Raw genomic sequence first — 18,961 nt, forward strand, 5'->3', positions numbered from 1 at the left:
TACCATGTGTTAAGCCCCTTCCTGGTGTCTCTCACTGTGATATTGATGAAATATTGCTGAAAGTGATGTAAAACCAAACTCACTCAATCACTCACTCATGCTGTCTTGCCTGTTGCGCTGATTATGTTATCTTCGGATGATCAAAACTTGTGGTTCTATGACACTCACTTTGTGTACTTGAAGCCATGTTATTTCACTAAGTTTAGCGAGATTTACCTTCGAAACACTCCATGAAGTTTGGAATGGATTGACCAGACATGTTATGCAACACAATTCATTGATATGAGATACATCAATGGGCACACCAGACACCTAAGATCATGGGTTCAGTTCCTAGTTAGCCTTAATTGTGTCCAGGTTTGACAGCCCTTTCACCATGCTTTAGAGATTTTACCAAAGTAACAAACTGTCTGATATCTGAACCTTTTCAGTCCTTCCTCCTACACGATGCCAACTGAAATCTTTTTCAATTCAGCGTTGAACTTAAATTACTCTGGCATTATGAAGTAAAATACTGGACTCCGTAATGACAGCAACAACCATTGTGTTGTATAATTCCATTATTCACCATCAGTGTGGCAGTGACAAGGTAACATATCAGTTTATGTTGATGCTGCTCTGTAATTGGGTGGTCTGAACGTAAAATGTAAAGTAGATCGTGTTTTTCCAAATGTACCTTCCTTCATCAGTGTTTGTGATGTGTGTCGCGGGTGCAGAAAAATACACTTGTGTTATTGCAAACGCTGATGTCATAACCGTTGATAATGATTCTTGCAGATATCCTTTGGACAAATTCAGAGTCATACCTGTCTGCTGGTTGGTTGGTTTTACAGTTTTAGGGCGACTTGGGCCAGTAAAAAGCCTATTTGCGCCCAGCCTGTCTGCTGTTCACTGCGCAGAGTTATGCCCCCTTTTTGTGTGATGTGTGTTTCTTGACCTGCCAACACGATATGCAAGTGCAATTCACAAAATTGGTAAATGATGCACAGTTACTTCATATTTCCTCCAGCATTTTGTACACATGTCATGATATGACTGGAATTTTGTTAAAAATGTTTCACTCACTCACTCTGAATGTATTTTACCAGAGCTGGAAGCATCTACAAGGTCCTATAACAGGGTAAATGACAAACTAAGGGTTGTCGTCACACATTTCTAACATCTTTACACATCATTTCAGAATATTTCACATTTTGTCCGCTGTCCAGAAAATGGCTTGATTTCTGACTTTATCTCTGTATGCTATAACTACTACATGTGCAATATTGCATATAACTGAATAGTAAATAACAGCAATATCCAATATAACTGCGATGCTGCTTAGTGACATGTTAAAGAAAACTCACTCTGGGCTGTAAGGTATTCTTGACAACGCCATTTCATTAGCCGAAAAGTTCAGAAATGTAATTAAGTTTAGCACTCCTAACAGCATGTTAAAAATGTTTCACTTTTCAATAACTCAAAAATACTTTTAAGAAATGAAATTGAAAATTCACTCCATGGTAATAGAAGGAAAAGATGTTGATATCGATCAGCAGAGACAGAATTAGATTTTATAACAAATTGAAATTCATGCAAAGGCGTGCTAAACCCATTTTGTGGACTTCATTAGACTCTGGTGCTGTTTATGTAGAAGGCTAAGCCTATCTCTTCAGAGATCAATTAGTGTTAGGGATACTGAGGGCACAGCTTTTGCCAGGAACTGTGAGAAGGTCTTTGACCTTGAGTCTGTAGCTGAGTAGTTGCAACATCTTCAGTGGTGGGGATGCTGTTGTTGATGATGAGGGAGTTAGTAATTGATTTAGGGTTTAAGGATTCAAGACAGGATACAATCTGTGATAAAATGTTCAGGAGAAATGAATTCCTCTATTGTCCTGTGGCCCAGAGGACTTGGCCATGAACAACCATGAGGTCACCGAGGGCATCAGAAATTGCCATATAATATGGCTTTCTTTTAGCCCTTGGCTTTTTCTGTTTGTTGGGGCCAGTTAGGAACCTGTGTAGCTGAGAACTTCTGAATGAGGGTTCTGATGGGAGTATACTGCTAGCATAAAACAACTGAAATGTACTACAGTGGAAGCTGTCAAAACTGGCATCTGTCCAATCTGGCAAGGTGTCAACACCTTAAAATCTCAGTCCTGTCTGTGGCTTGAACATTTATCATCAGCTCTACAATCCGGCACATTGCCTAAACTGGATTGTTTCTTCAGTCCTGATGAGTGCTGGTTTAGACAGCTTCCACTGTATGTTAGATGTAAATTGTGCCTTATTTTTATTGTTTATTCAAAAAAAAATTAGTATGAAATGCTTAAGTCAGTTTCTATCATACCTTTGACGACAGTGCTCAGATCTGAAATGTCATGAGATATCAAATAAACATTGCTACATTATCAGTCCCAGATTATGGGAGTTACATTACTGAACATATTCTGAAATACATAAAAAAAGACTTAGTATGTATCTTTGTACTTCCTATGTTTATTTTTGTTGTTTATAGAAAGTTGCTACAGTTCCTTCAGGGAGAGCTTTGCAACAAATATCTTATCTTATGTGTTGGCATGTACTGATATGATTGTCTTGCATTTTGATTTGAATTGCAGTGAAAAAGACATGAAAATGTTTTGAATTAATAATTATAAAAAATTCATGTACATTTTTTTGCCAAGTCTTTTTCAAATTCAGTTTTCAAGTGTATTGCATGCATCCCACATGACTTATCTTGTGGGTGGAACTTGGTCTTAGGTGTAATGTTTCATGTTTTTGATTAGGAAAACATCAGTAGAAATATTCTGATTGAGAGACAGTTTAATTAGGTGTGATTGATACCATTTAAGGCGGTACTTGATTGGAGGATGTAAAATCACAAATGAGGTTTGATTTTATTATATGACAAAATGTTAGGGATGTGATGGACTTCTTCTTTATTGTTTTCACGACGTTTCTGGGCAATTCCTTGCCCCTTCGTCAGGTGGATGCTAACTAAAAGTTAAACAGGATATATATACTATTAATGTACATGAAGCCAGACTGATGATTTTAAGCATGTCTATACAATTAAGACATAGCAGATGAAAAGAGAATTAAAATATATAAAAGCTGGTATGGTATTGTTACAATGGAGGCCAATGTATTTGATAGGTGTACGGTGAGGGTGGGTGGGGGGTGGTGGTAGTCTAACAAAAGCTAGGATAAGATACTAAGGGTGGGATGATGCTGTAACAGTGGATTAGGAGGTGATTGGTGAAGCCTGGTGTCTTATTGATTTCCCTGGTAGGTAAATCGGATGCTCTTTTGTACTATCTGTGCAATATATTTTATGAGCCTTTTACGATCTTATTGTAAGATCACGTGACACTGAAATAAAAACTTTTCTTTTTGTCTTTCTTCTTCTGTAAACCCCTTGGTCTCTGTTCATCTGTGGGGATAATCTCTTGATGTTGATAGCTTCTGAAATTTTGCAGTGTTGCCATGTGGATATTCGATGCTATGAATGGTTGTTGCTTGCCTGTCAATGGAGTGTGACGGATTGTTCACAATATTTATTTTCAGATAAGTCAGTGTATTATGGCTGTCAGTATCTAGCTACTGAAGCGATTAAGCAAATGTTGTCTGGAAACTGAAGTACCAGTTGCTAAATTGCAAATGGCATACATTTTTGTAATGAAAAGCACATCTATTATTTATGGGTTCATAGCAATGTCGGTTTGATTTTACTCAGGGAAAAAAGTTTTAACCTTGACGTGCATGAAACAATAGAATAAATTGTGATATCTGGTCTGATAAGTGCACTGCTGTGTGTATAGAGTCGCTGTGCATTTGCATTTATGTCCCGACAAGATTTGCTACAACTGTAGTGTGTGATCAGGTAGAATAAATGATGTCCTTGTGCGAGGACTCCCACGCAGGGCTCAGTGCAAATTACTGTTTGTCAGAAACTCTCAATTGTAGGCTAGATACAGAATAATGGGATTTGGTGTGTTTACAGAGCAAAATAATAGTTACATGTTGAAAGTGATCTTGGATAAAACGAGGCGTGTTTTTGCAAATCTTCTCCCATGTTATCTTGGCTGCTATATGACTGGTTGTATCTCTTCAGAAGGACTGATGCCAGACCACAACAAGATGTTGTTCAAGATGCTAGTAGCGTTAACGTTATGATTCAAAACTAGCAAAATGTTCATGAATGTACCAAATCACGAACAGGTGCTTCACGAATGCAACAGCTGTCATTCATTTTAGTACAGTACGACACATGGTACTACCATCTCCAACACTGCACAACTATTTATAAAATTTTACACAGTACAACCAGCATATTGATCTTTAATAAACACAGGAGAAATTTGATTTTTTTTCACAGTGCAACTGTTATACAGATCTTTGACAGAACTCAACACAGCAGTCACATAGATCCTTGAAACAGCACACGGGAAATTAAATCCAACTATCAGGTTAACTTGATCTTCAGAACAAGTGTCATCATTACAAACTGAGCATGTCATAGAAGTATTAAGTCTGTAACTGGCACTTTTTTTTTTCTTTCATGTTTGTAATTTCATTTCACACTTTTAAAGATCAGACATTTCGGCAGACATGGCCAAACAAATTCTTTAAGCAAGTTTCTATTATTCCACAAGAACTTTCTTCAATCTGTCTTGAACATGTTATCACTTACAGTTAATACCAGGATAATAGATAGCTAGGATTGATAGACACCAAATTCCAGGATGTCACCATGGCAACACTTTATGACAAAAGATAAAAGGACTTTACAGCCGATTTCCACTTCCTAACAAAAGATGAATTCACATTGAAATCAGATCTGTCAGTCAGCAAATGCCTTGGATAACAATTTGTCTCTTTGTTTAAAAGTGGTCTCATTCCTGTCTATATCAAATACCAGGCTGATACGATCTATAGTGCCTGTTGATCTATAGTGCCTAGCTGTTCCTCTTGATGATGCAGCTTCAAGACTGATTGTGAGGGCATGGCTCAGTTGGGCAATAGAGGTCAGACACAAAACCTTCATACCTACAGCTTACTCACAGTTTCTGTCAGGTTGCACCTAGTTTGCCATGGAAAAAGATGAAAGAAGAAGAAAATAAATTGAAGAAAAAAAAAATATATATGGAATCATTGAAAGATAGGCATAGTTAGTTGCAGAGCATGTAGTCAAGTTGAAGATTTTATGACCCCCCCCATGATGGAGACCAGCCAGTCGTTGCTTTCAAAAGTCTGACTCCGTATACCACAGGGGTGGAATATGGAATCATATCTTCTGTCAGATTCATCTAACAACACTTATTCTCTCACACACTCACTCAGTCATTCACTCACTCATGTTTAGATTGGATAAGATATTTCATTGCATAGCATTCCAAGAAACAATGACAATATTCTATAAACTACAAATATTTAAATTCTGATTATTGGCTCATAATTATTCCTAATTTCTTGGACAGTCACTCACTTACTCACTCTTGAACAGTAAAACTGTCCTTCAGTCACTTTCAAATGCTGTCATTCACATGTGGTCTCCCTCTATTGCTCAGTGACTCACCCTAAAAAACACTCACTCACCCTATCCCCCAAGAACCTACGGGATCGTCACAAAATAGGCAAACACAAAACAAACATCCACGCTAGGAGTGTGAAAACAGTTCTGATAAAATTTGAAAAATGTGCAATTAGTTAGGTCGGCAGTGTGCCGAGTTTGAAAGCTGGCGACACAGCTATTGAGACAGATGTATAACATTAACTTGAACAAGGTGGTTGCAAACTTACCCAACTGTTAAACAGCAGGTGGAATAACTTAGGCGGAAAGCAGGCTCTAAGCTTCAATGTAGCGTGTTGAATGTTGGGTGTTTTGTTCCCATTTCAAATGGGAACTAGAATTTGAGTTTCAAATCATGGACATTTGAAAATTGTCTAAAAACTGGTTCAACTTTTGGTCAGTTTTTATTATTATTTTGAATCAACATAATATGATATGTGATCTGTTTTTTTCCTTGTTGGGGTTGAAGTGTTTTTGCTATTTTGAATTTTGGGGTCCATTTTAAGATTTAAATAGGTGAAACATCTTTTTCATTTGTGTTTTTGTTTTTTGTGAATTTTCGTAAGATAAGATATTTATTGCATAGCATTCCATCAAGAAACAGCAGCAATATTCTATAAACTACAAATATGAGCACAGTAGTTATGAACATAGAAATATAGATACATACATGACGTACATTACAACAGTATGTAGTATAATCACATGGAAACAACATGGAGTAATAAATATTGTAAATGTCAGGACATATTTTAGAAATAGTTTTGGGATTTCTGTTTGAAAAAATTGTTCTTTTCTTTGAAAGCATAGCAAATTTATCATGAAAAAGGAATGTTTGTAGAAGTAGTTGCAGAAATATACACATTATGCCAAAAAAGTTTGCTCTACAATCAAGTATTTGTTTCATACAAATCCTAAAAGTGTAATAAGCAGGATATAGTAAATGCTCCGGATAGCGTAAGGAAAAAACAATCCTGATGCAAATGAATTTCAGTTCATGATCATACATTTGCCCTGAAGGAAAAGTATTTTTTCTTGAGAAAATCATGAGCGTATTAGGGAGAAAATATTGTTGATTGGCAGTTGGTAAGATTAAAGTTGACAGAACTAATGTAATAATGGCAGGTAGTGGGGAATTTAAATGTCAACTGTTTACCGAAACATGTGTCCGTGTGATAAGGGGATATTTGATCTGCTATCATTCCATGGTTGCTGGGTAATACTGTGGGGCGGGAGCATTGTTGAACATTATGTGGCCTTATATTGGAATATTTTATAGGGGAAGTTGTTCCCAATATTGTATTTTATCAAGTGGTCATTGTTTTCATGGCATGGAAGGATTTCCAGCCTTGTGTATTTTTGGCTGAATGATATTTGTTTTTACAACATTACAGATTTTGTCTAATCCGTTTGGCTAATATTGTGAAAAATTAATGTTACGTGACTATATTGGTCTTGGGTCTTCTCATTCTGAAGAGTTTGTGGAACATTGACTTGATTCTTTGCCACAGACTGGTTATGATTTATAGAATATTTAATCCAAATCAAATATTGTATCAGAAATTTGTGAAGCAATAACCTGCCGGTGGTTTTTTTTTTTGTTTTTTTTTCAGTACTTGTAATGTAGAATTTGGATGAAAAATATTCTTGCAATGTTCTTAGCATAGAATTAAATCTACATGGACTAAGAACAGCCCTTTTTTTCTAAATGATTGTATTTGATTGGCTAGGCATTTTTTATCAGTTTTGGCCAGTCGAATATAAGTTGACTGCTACTGGCCTTGATTTGTCATCTGACTGGTTGATAACAGACTGATATTGCATGGGCACAAAGTATTTATGACTTTGTGTAAAACATGCATTATGTTGGAAAGCGCACATCAAAATTCCAAATCATCATCATCATCATCATCATCATCATCATTTGTGTGATGCCTTTTCAGGTAAAGAAGCAATGGTATTGTGAACATGGGTTCTGCCTGATTAACCCCCTAGATCTCACACAAGTATCCCAGTTTATGTTTACTTCTCCAATGTAGACTTTGTCTTACTGCCTTTCCTATCAGATAGTTTTGATACGCTGTTCACAAACCAGAATGCATTATTCAGGAATATTGTTGAAACTATGAATAGACAATGTCAGTTGGAAAGAAGTCAAATGTAACATTCACTCGAGCTGTTTGGTTCAGTCTTGCTTCAGCCCTATGGGGATTCTAAGGAAGAGTAGCCTCCAACAGCCTATGCATATCATAAAAGGTAACCATGTTTTGACCGTCATCTGACTTCTGCATCCTGTGCAGACTGAAGGAGTATGTTTGGTTCAATCCAGTTTCTTTCAGTTGTATCTTTGAATGTTTGTTTGTTGCATGAAACAATACTCAACTTAAATAGCGGGCGATTTGTAGATAATCAAGTCTGCACCAGACAACCCAGTGATTAGAAGATGATGAAGGAGCAAGCATTCACTCCCAAATGTCATGTTATACACAATGAAGAATTTGACATTCATAAATCTTGCTTTTCTGATAAAGGAGCAAGCATACACTCTGAAACGTGGTGTTGTTCACAATAAAGAACATTACATCCACAAATCTTGCTTTTCGTATACATTCCACATCTAAATCGCCCTTCAAACATTTCCACCACTGATCAGTATCATGAACATGGCTCTACTGAAGTGGGATTAGATGAAACAAATGAACGAAACGTCTTTTGTCCAATAAGTTTTCTTCAGCAGTCATTGCCAATCACAATTAGTAGTTGAGAAATGAAAGAAACGACGTCTAATCGTCCAGTAAGTTTTCCTCAGCAATCATTGCCAATCACACAATTAGTAGTTGAGAAATCAAAGAAATTGAGATTTCATTGAGATATGTAATGTTTCATCCTAAAGCGTGGGTAGCTTATCATTAATGAATTACTATTTCTGATGCATTGCTCCAGTGATGGACTGTAGTGTGATGTGACCTGGTTTTAAACTAACCCCAGTATCTTCCTGTATCTCAGGTGACTCTGTAGCAAGTTGTAGGCTCTAATGAGACCCTCATTCAGCTTCAAACACTGCACTGCCAATGAGAGACTGAGCATCCCAGATTTTGACTCAAATTTGGTTTTACCAAAATGTCAACTAGCGAATTCAAATTGCTTCCAAACATGTTTATCAGCAACAATTAGCTATTTTGTGTCTTTTAAACTAAAGTCTGTTAATTGTGGATGATTTTGATCCCTTCTAGATTTGGTTCTTAGACACTTCTGTTCACAGAGATCTGAACTGAGGGTGAGGGAGTGAGTGAGTGAGTGAGTTTAGTTTTACACCGCACTCAGCAATATTACAGCTTTATGGTGGTGGTCTGTAAATAATCGAGTCTGGACCAGACAATCCAGTGATCAACAACATGAGCATCGATCTGCGCAATTGGGAACCGATGACATGTGTCAACCAAGTCAGCGAGCCTGACCACCCGATCCCGTTGGTCGCCTCTTACGACAAGCTGAGTCGCCTTTTATGGCAAGCATGGGTTGCTGAAGGCCTATTCTACCCGGGGACCTTCACGGGTCAGGGGTGAGGGAGAGTGGATTTACATGTTCATGCAATAATAGAATAGGTGGCGCCACAGATGAGCTTCACATATTGTATGGATGTGGAGGATCAAATCTGAAAGCCTTCAGCACTAAGCTTGCTGTGCAAGGTCCCTAGTATCCTTTACATTTGGTGTACTTGACAAGGCATCACACATTGAAAACATGGTTTGAATAAAAGATGAATACAATTGTGTGCTCAGTTAATTAACATCTTCTTTGTTCAAATTTTGTTCAAAGTCAGACATTATTTGGTTTGATCATGAATTCTCCCTTCTTCTTACTTCTCACAAGTGTCTTGTAATGAAACAAGGCAATTAAGATAAAGAATGGATTTAGATAATTATTTGACGGTTTATGAATCATTATTACGTGTCTTTGTTGTATGGTGAAGTCAAGGTTAGTGAAAAGCATTATTCTGGAATGGTTCCCCTTGTTTCTGTGATGGCATCCTTTCTTGGAGGTATTTTCAGGCTCATCCTTAGTGTGTGAGGAATCTGATATCCAAGCACAACAATAACATTATTAAAATATTTTGTCTCATTCATCCATTTTTGAGGTTAGTCATTTCCTTTCATATCAATTTTTTAATATTTTTAACATTTTGTTTCTGAAACATCTACTACAGACCCGTATTTAAAACTAATTTAAAATTTATGGACTCTAAAAGTATCTATTAGTGGCAACTCATAGGATTTTCTTTGTGTTTCTCATGTCATAAGATTCTTCAGTTTTATCTATCGCCTTGATTTGAGTTTGTTAATCAAGCAGTTATTGTTCTGTCTCATCTGTCGAGTAAACAGGATGATGAACATTACATCTGATACTGGATATCTGCAGAGTGGATGAAGGGATGCCCTTGTATCAGGTTAGGAGGAACTTAAACAGACTTTACTTGTTTAATCATGGTAATTCTTTGTTTCTTTGGGCCTTGAAGCATTGAAGAAATGATTGTTCAGACTGAGTGAGTAACATGGACATGACTTGGCGTCTGCTGGTGAATCAAGCCGTCTGCTCCATGATAATTACCCAGAATTCCTGAAGTTCTGAATCAGATGTTCTGGCTGGGATATTTTCCCATCCCTGAAATAAGCTGTTGTCTCATAGCAATAATATGGTTGTTTTATTTGATAATGTTGAGGTCATGTTGAAGGGGATGGGTTGTGTTCTTGAAGGTCGGCCAATACAGAAGTGACGAAAGTTCAAAACAGTTTAGAAAGTGATGTGAAAGTATTTTGGGTTTGTGATGATTTAGACAATGATTATTAATCATGATTGTTTTATACATGTTTTATTTTCCGAAATGACAAAGGGATAAGGCATATTCAGCCACTTTCTCCCCAGCAATGTTATTCATGTACTATACACATATGATCATTATATGGTCAATAAAATCAATTACAAACTAATTGTCAATATTGGTAATGAAAATGGCAGCAAAAATTGAAAAGCAGTGAATGATGAGTGAATGCTTTAACCACTAGGGTACCCGAACACCACTCATGGTGATGACGACAATGATGACGACGATCATGATGATGATGATGAAGGCAAAAAAACCCACAGCTTTTCCTCAAAACGTGCATCTTCAACATTCCTTTAAACCTTATAACGTATAAATCCAAAAATGACGCATTGCTGATGTATGGAACAGTCCTGGCACAGAAGGCCTGCACACACATCAATGCACGCTCCTCCATTAGCGACACACGTCACCTTTGCCAGCAATGTGCAAAAGTTACTCAATGTGCTCTGACTTAAGTGTTGAGTTAGACTACTTGCCAGGGGTCTATACATAGGCGACACATCATATTGACTTCAAAGGCATGTGTGAATAATGCTGATGCACATGAATAGTGCTTCAACATTTTGTTTCTCTGTGTCATGTTTGCAGCCAATCCCAGGTTGTGCAAGTGGGAATTACTGTTAGCTGCTGAACTAATAGATCTGTGGGTTCTTGGCTCGGAACTGGGTAGGTGTTTGCATGAGGGTTTAAAGGTGTCCTGACAGTGGTCATGTTTTGTTTTCATGAAGAAGTAAGTGAGTGAGTTGAGTTTTATGCTGCTTTTAACATATTCCAACAATATCATGGTGTGGGACACCAGAAATGAGCTTTCCACATTGTACCCATGTGGGGAATCAAACTGTGGTCTTTGTCATGACAAGTGAACACTTTAACCATTAGGCTATCTCACTGCCTAGGTTTTAGGAAGGAATGGAAGTGAATATTGTATGTAAATACTGTAGGCTGGGATAGAAAGTAACGTAACCAGAACTGCCTTCATGGATGATTAAACCAATATTGTTTGTGTAAGCTTGTTCATATATCAACATTTACTAGTTACAAGTTATTTGTTTTGCATTGCTGAAATTATTGAATAAATATACATGAAAAATATGGTTTACTTTCAAAGGCTAAATAACTCAGCATTTATTGTGTCAGACTCAAAGGGCATTTAGTACAATTTATATATTCTTCCAAAATCATATACAGCATGTTTTCTTTGTGATATGGCATGACAGAATTATTCTTCCACACTAAAAAATAATTCTCTGTGAAGTTGGCTATATAGCATTTATCAGCCATGGACCAATCAGATTTTCACATTCTGAAATGGAGGGGAGATTAATGAAAATTGTACCTCACCTGTCTGGGTATACATAAGAACCAAGTCCCATGAGAAACCAGTCAGAAGCCAGTATCTTAATGCTAGGTAAGATAAATAGATATGTGGCTGAGATTGCCAACAAGGTCCCATATTACAGTGGGAAAGGTAAGAGTGCGTTGACGCCCATATAAATAATTGTATATAAAATTTTGATAGTAACAGGAGATAAATATCATCCTTGGTCCTAGTATTTCCAAACATTTTACATTCCACAGCTCCCAATAGTGGTGTCTATAAAAACAGGGTGCCTGTCTGACGCTGAAACTCAAACCTGTGCATCACATCTAGGCAAACAAATGTAATACCTGGAGGAGGGAGAAACGATGGCGTGTCTGAGAGGCACAACAGTGATAAATAACATCTAGATGGGCTTTGTCGTTTTTGATTATGTCATGCTGATAAAAGCTGAATCATCAAGGAAAAAAATGGGGAAATCTTCATCTTGAGATGGGTGCGGTTAGGAGATGATATATGATGGGGATAGTGGTGTTATTATATATGTTGAAATTTGCTGGTGAAATTTTCCAGTCTACATATGACTTCATTCACGTGATCACCTGTCGTGAGTTTCAGTTCTATCTCTTTTTCTGTCTCTCCCTTTTCTTTCTATCTTCCCTTTTTTTCTCTTCTCTCACTTTCTCCCCCTCCCCTCGATACACACACATGCACACCAGTACGGAGGAAGGGGGTGTACGAGGTTAGGTTCCATGCCTGTGATGATTGGAAGCCACATCAATGTGGATTGGATGGCATACCTGGTGGGAATCTATCACTGAGTTGTTATTCTGAGACCTCGTATAATCTGGATTGTTTCTGTGTGTGGCGTTATGTAGTGATTATGCACAAATTATTGTTGAATTTACATACTGAATTTTAGTGACACTGAATGATAAATAAACAGTGTAAGTCTACATGTTGTCATGCTGACATTAATGTGTAAACTTTGAAGATTTATTGGCTGAATGCTTGTTCTTTAAACTCATTGTTTCCAGATAGATGTTTGTTTTTTTATCATGAAATCATCAGTAATAGCAGAAAATTGTTCTATAGCTACGGTCACATATGCACAGAAATAAAGAAGACCAGCTGCAAGGTAAATGTGATTGATTACTGTATTCAACAACACAACATTCACCTGCAATCAATATGTAGTGGTGAATTAATGTGAAAGGTATGGGGTCAAATAATTGTTTATGAGTTTGTTTGCACAGATAGGCATACTGAGGTAAAATACACTGCTTATCTCTAGTGACAGGTACTTCATATCTCACCTGTCAACATGTCAAAACCAGGATATTATTGTCTCCGGAAAGTTACCCCACGTCACAACATCATGATGTTCATGAGGAAGTAATGAATTATCCCATTATGGATTTGAAATATCACTAACAACAAGAATCTCCTTCAAGGATACATTACAAATGTTTCGAGGGTGATCCTCATTGGACGACATTATAGCTTTGTTGGGTAACATCAGCAAAATGTCAGCTGAAAACACTGACAGTTTGGGGTGAGTATTGTCTCCTTCAGTAATATTTCACCAATGTCATGGTGGAGGAAATAAATGAGCATCTTACATGATATCCAGGTGTGCAACTTAACCCCAAATGTCTCGTGACATGCAAACCCTTTAACAATATCATCATCCCCAAGACTAACGATGGGTACAAAGGAGATAAGATATTTATTAAAGGTCCGCCTTAGAATTGGAGTGAGTGTAAGTGAGTTTAGTTTTACGCCGCACTCAGCAATATTACAGCTATATGGCGGCGGTCTGTAAATAATCGAGTCTGGACCAGACAATCCAGTGATCAGCAACATGAGCATCGATCTGCGCAATTGGGAACCGATGACATGTGTCAACCAAGTCAGCGAGCATGACCACCCGATCCCGTTAGTCGCCTCTTACGACAAGCTGAGTCGCCTTAGCATCGGGAGGTTAGTCTCTCTGACTTGGTCCACATTTCATCATATCCCAGTTGTGTAGATTGATGCTCATGATGTTTCCAGACTTGATTATTTGCAGACCTCTACCATACAGGTGGACCTTTGTGAGTGCAGCTTACAGCTCAACACACTCACCCACTACTGTATAGTTGTTCTGAAAGTGATACTAATGCAGCATTTAACAACATGCTAAAAATCCAAGACTGTCTCACACTCCAATATTTTACTATAAATGTTGTTTGCCCATGAAGGTATCCTGACATATCTAAGGGACATAACTCCATAACAGTTTGAATACTTTCATGGAGTGTAACCTCCTAATTAAATAAATGTTTAAAGGAAAAATCATTTAATCCTGCTACAGACATCTTTTGTGAGTTCCTTTCATCAAACCTTTTTCAAGCAAGTGGATATTTTCCTGAAGTAATTAAACTTCATCCTCTTCAAACTCATAGCAAAGACAGTTGTATATGTACATGTCTTGTTGGGGTATCTGTAATTAATTTTCACAGGATCGCCTTTCAGTAGAAGGTATTGCCCAATGCAAGATAGTTAAATCTTTAACAAAAGCAAATATAAAAGTAATTAAACCATAGAACAGCGTAAATCCTTGGAGAGCCTGTTCAGTTGTGTCCTTTTGTATTTAGTCAGTCATCCTCACATCCACAGGGGGAAACTTGTATTCTCTTTGTTGTCATGAAAATAATGTTTTTCCCGGATAACACGTTTCTAAATTTCCTGACATTAGACAACTAATCCAGTGACAACTGCCAACAAAATTCCTATCCTATGACCATGGCTAAAGTTTCTGATTAAAAAAACTAGTTGTTAGAAAAAGAATTTGTTGAAAAGATGAAGATTGTGTTCTGGTGAAAGATTTGGTCCTGGACTTCAGAAGAATATTTGAGTTTCAAAGCATGAACATGGGCTCGGCAATGTCTTTAGTTTTTCCTCGTTGTGCATTTCCCCATTCTTTAGTAAGCTATTAGGGCAAGGGGAGTGAAGTTTGTAGGTCAGTGGTATCGTATGTTTAACACCCTGGCTCTATCTCCCAGTGCAGTTAACCAGTGTGTTCAAGTACAGCCTTAAAGTGATACCTCCCTGTTCCCAGGCTCGCCATGTGGAGCAACTTATGTTGACAGATCAGGCATTAATGTCAGGCTGATAGCACACTCTTGTTTCTCTTCTGACTTTTTCACCTCAATGTCTACTTTCACTTAGGAAACTGAACATTTCGCAAAACGAATTTTGGTTATGTTGAACATTTGGCTCTTGTCTTTTTTTTTCATTATATATTTTGTTGTTTTTGGCTTCATGTCCTGGGTATATTCAGTTATCCTACACATGCTATTGAACAAGGGTGTGATATGTCCAGTTATCACATCCTTGTTTAATAGCATAATGCATCTCTGATAGAATGTCATGGAGCCAATCATAGGCATGTGTTATCTATAAAGGGACATGTTATGAATGCGATACTATGTGTTAAATATTCCTGTCTCTCATAATGCTCATATGTTGTGGTGTCATGGATAATCTTAAGACACAACCTATTTTCACAATTTGTCTTTTGTCTTTTTACACTGTGTCAATAATTCCAGTGATGTTAAATTGTTAAATACAACAGTACAATCGTATACACATAACCAAATTTTTCTCTCATGAGAATTATTTAAGGATGTATTCCCATTCAATTAAATGTTTTGTCAGAGATGCTGAACACCATTCATGTCAAATGTTCACATGATTTTCACACACTAGAAATGTTTTTTGTGGGTTCACTTTCAATAATAGATAGAGTTTGTGGAATGGGTGGTACGCATTGTTCAACTATTAAATTACTTTTGTGATTCACATGCCTCAAGTCATCCAATCCAACATTTTCAGATATATTTGTAAAGGTTTTCATTCTCCCACCATTTTCTCCTGTATACCCATCACCTCGGAGATATCAGTCACTGCCTCTCTAAAGAACATTCTTTTCAAGAAAGTACATAGCATCTCATCGTTGAGAGGTCGTAGAATGAATCACTTGCCCTAACCACCCGCCAACACACTCCAATAGTTTTCTCATGCTGTCCGCTGCAGTGCTTTCACTTCAGTAGTAGTGCGTTTTTCTATCTCCATGCCTGAAGAGTTCTGAAGGATATGTACATGGTGCGCTTACTGTTCCACACAGCATGGAATTATCTGTAACCGATTCGTAATCACTCGCTTTTGATAAGGGTTGTGTTGGTTTCATGAGCAGATCGGCATAACTTTACTGAGGCTTGTTGGTGAGGGGAGAATTTTACTTTTGTGAGATTCGTTGTTTTGAGGAGTTATTTTTGTGTTTTCTGCTGTTTCCTATGGGTAAGATAGATTTTAATGGGTTATTGTTACGACTGTAATTCATGTAGTGTATTTGTGCATGGTGTCACAAACGGTAACTTTGAAGAGGTGAAAATCATCTCTTTGTGTCATGTATAATTTCTCATCATCTTAAGTGAGAATGGTAGTCTGTTTTTTTTTTGTATATGCCACTGCTGTGAAAAGTAGTAATTCAAAATTAAGAGGACAGAATTGCATGATTTTTTTTGTCATTGATGTCAGGAGTGAGTGAATTTTTTAAATTCACTTTTCCAATTCAGAAGTTTTAATCATCAAGTTACATTAGAAAAAAACAGATCTCCAATATTTTGGTTTGCTTAATTTGATTAGCCATGGTGGTATTTGCTGTTGGCACATATAGTTGCCAGTCTAGCTGTCACAGTGTGTCTCTTTTTCTTCAGTGAGCCTGTCACACAGTGCTTATATCTGAACCAATGTTGATCAACCCTCTCAGCTGTTGAGATAGGGGGTAACGTTTACCCCCTAATGTACCGACCTTATTATTGCTAGTCCACTTATCAACACCTGCAGAGTGCATCATCTGTGCTCTTGAATCTGCTGCTACTGAATCCAGGACGGAGACTCTTGTTGAAAAGATTGATACAGTGGAACAAGTTCCATAAACATTCATTCTCTACTACAGCGTGATATCCATTGTTTGGCGATACGGGACAATATCTACTGGGATAGTGTGAGATATATTCAAGGAGTACATAACAACCCCACGATTCTCACATGGAGTAGTGTTATATACCACTCTGAGAGTTCATGTTTTGCTGTTCGATGGGACACTTGTAATATTGGATCATTGTTGTGTTGATGTTTTCATCACCTTGTTGAAGCACAGTTTGTTTTTCTAGTGACTAAATCTTTCAACATTCTGTTGATGTGTTCAGAACTGCGATTTTGAAATTTTGGATGTCAAAACAAAAATAGATGTGAGTAGTCTGTTGGGATGAGTAATGTACCTGTGTCTGTGAAGCTTACAGAGGATTACAGTTTCAGGATGTATCCATTTTGAGTGAGACCAACAGAAGGATATCCTTGATTTGACTGTAGAAGAGACAGCTGTGGACAGGTGTATTCCCATGTGTTGACATAGCAGGATTATGTGGTCACGACTGACACTTGCAGACAGAAGGACCAACAATGCAGGTACTGACTGATGGAAGCCTGGAGACACTGATGTGTATCTTATTTGTGTTGTGATTCATTTTGGTGAAATTATACTCTGTGATTTTTTGTCAAGTCATTGGGCTTGTTTTAATTGGACATTTTAATCATTGCTGTCTTGAGCTTTTGATATCAGGATAACTTCAGACGTTTTTGCAATTTCTGGCATTTGGATAATGTTGATATGTGGATGTGATTAGGTGTACGTTGAGTGTTTTTGGGTGGGGCACAGGAATATTTCATGAACTGATTTGATATCATCAAACTCAAGAAAAAGTGTGAAATGGAGTCAATGCTGAATGGGCACAAAATGAGATGTTGACACTGAGTAGACTTGAAACTCCCACCATATTTGCTAAAAAGGTTTTATCGGATTCTACAGCTGCATTTATCACCCTGCCAGAATGAAGAGGCCCAAGTTGTGAGTATAGCTGGATGTTTATTCTTGTTACATCTGTACCGATAAACTAATACTCATTAAATTCATAAACCTTTAACTTAAGTCTTAAAACTTTTGCTGAATAAATATATAACATTTTAGTGGTTGTTCACTAAATTAAGGAAATTATTGCTCCCCATGATACTTAGGGTTTGTGTGTTTGTAACTGATTCCATTTTTCTGGAATATGTATTTATTGGAAACATGTTTTTGTGATGAAAAGCCAGGTGGGGAACAGACTGAAACATATTTCAGTTTCCCAACTAGTTCTCACGTACTGATGTTTTTGTGGGCTGGCACCACACCTGGCTGTACAATTAGTTGTAGAGAGTTGTGTCCCATAGATCAATACAGGATGTGAATAGTAGGTTAGAAACCTTGATTTGACCATATTTGATATTGAGCCTGGCAACTTAGTTTGTGAAAATAATCATGTGCTTCTATTTTTGTTGTGGGCAACAATTGAACAACTGTGGTCATATTAGGCTTTTGATAGCTATTTATGCCTTGTGGAGTGATAGGTCACTCTGTGTAAATGACATAGGCCAATCAAACGTTCTAACCTACAAGGGAGTTATCGCCCTTGAATGGACAAATTCACATTTAGTTCGTTGTTGATTGTCGTGCATGGTTGAGTTTCAATCAACAAAATGTGGACCCGTGGGAACATGTGATGTCAAATCAAATTCAGGCAAGTCATACATACTTTATCTGTATTGTTGGGTGTCTTTTTGAAACATGACATAAATTTAAGTCTGACATTGGTTCAGATAAAAATCTTCAAAAGTGAAATATGACCCCTAAGATTATTTTCATCTCAAAATATTGCTGGTGTCAAGCGCGGTGTCATATATCTTATCTCAAGTCTTTTATAGGTATACCTAACTGATGTGCATAAAACTTAGCACAAATACACACTCCTTTCAGTTGTTTACCATGTATACAGAGCCCTCAAACAGATACATTAGTTTGATCATTTGTCTGATGGACTAAACATTTGCAAAGATTTTAAACATTTTGACGTTTAGGGCACATTTACCTTGAAAGGCACACATGAACAAACAGTAATCGAAAATTAATCTATACCAGGAACAGATGAAGAGAAGTGAAAGGTATAGTGAGTATATGCTCCATGTTGCTCAACAATAATGATTCGAGGGATGTATAAACTGTCTAAAGACAAACCATCTCAGCACTAGCTTCGTCATAAGTCCCTCATAAGGGAGTTAT

The 18,961-nt window shown here is 37.3% G+C and overlaps 1 protein-coding gene across 7 annotated transcripts in view; it reads left to right on the forward strand.

The window, feature by feature from the left end:
• Nucleotides 1-18,961, forward strand: part of LOC137268927 (rap1 GTPase-activating protein 1-like) — a 299,889-nt gene that overhangs the window by 228,395 nt on the left and 52,533 nt on the right. Inside the window, exon 1 of one of the 7 annotated variants that reach the window (XM_067803540.1) lies at nt 17,554-17,713. The exons of the other annotated variants lie outside the window; for them this stretch is intronic. Coding sequence (XP_067659641.1) covers nt 17,697-17,713 — 17 coding nt within the window. The 5' untranslated portion in view covers nt 17,554-17,696. Of the gene's footprint in view, nt 1-17,553; nt 17,714-18,961 lie in introns of those variants that run through there. 7 annotated transcript variants of the gene reach the window in all.

Source organism: Haliotis asinina, chromosome 16 (assembly GCF_037392515.1).
Source record: "Haliotis asinina isolate JCU_RB_2024 chromosome 16, JCU_Hal_asi_v2, whole genome shotgun sequence".
Taxonomy (NCBI): domain Eukaryota; kingdom Metazoa; phylum Mollusca; class Gastropoda; order Lepetellida; family Haliotidae; genus Haliotis; species Haliotis asinina.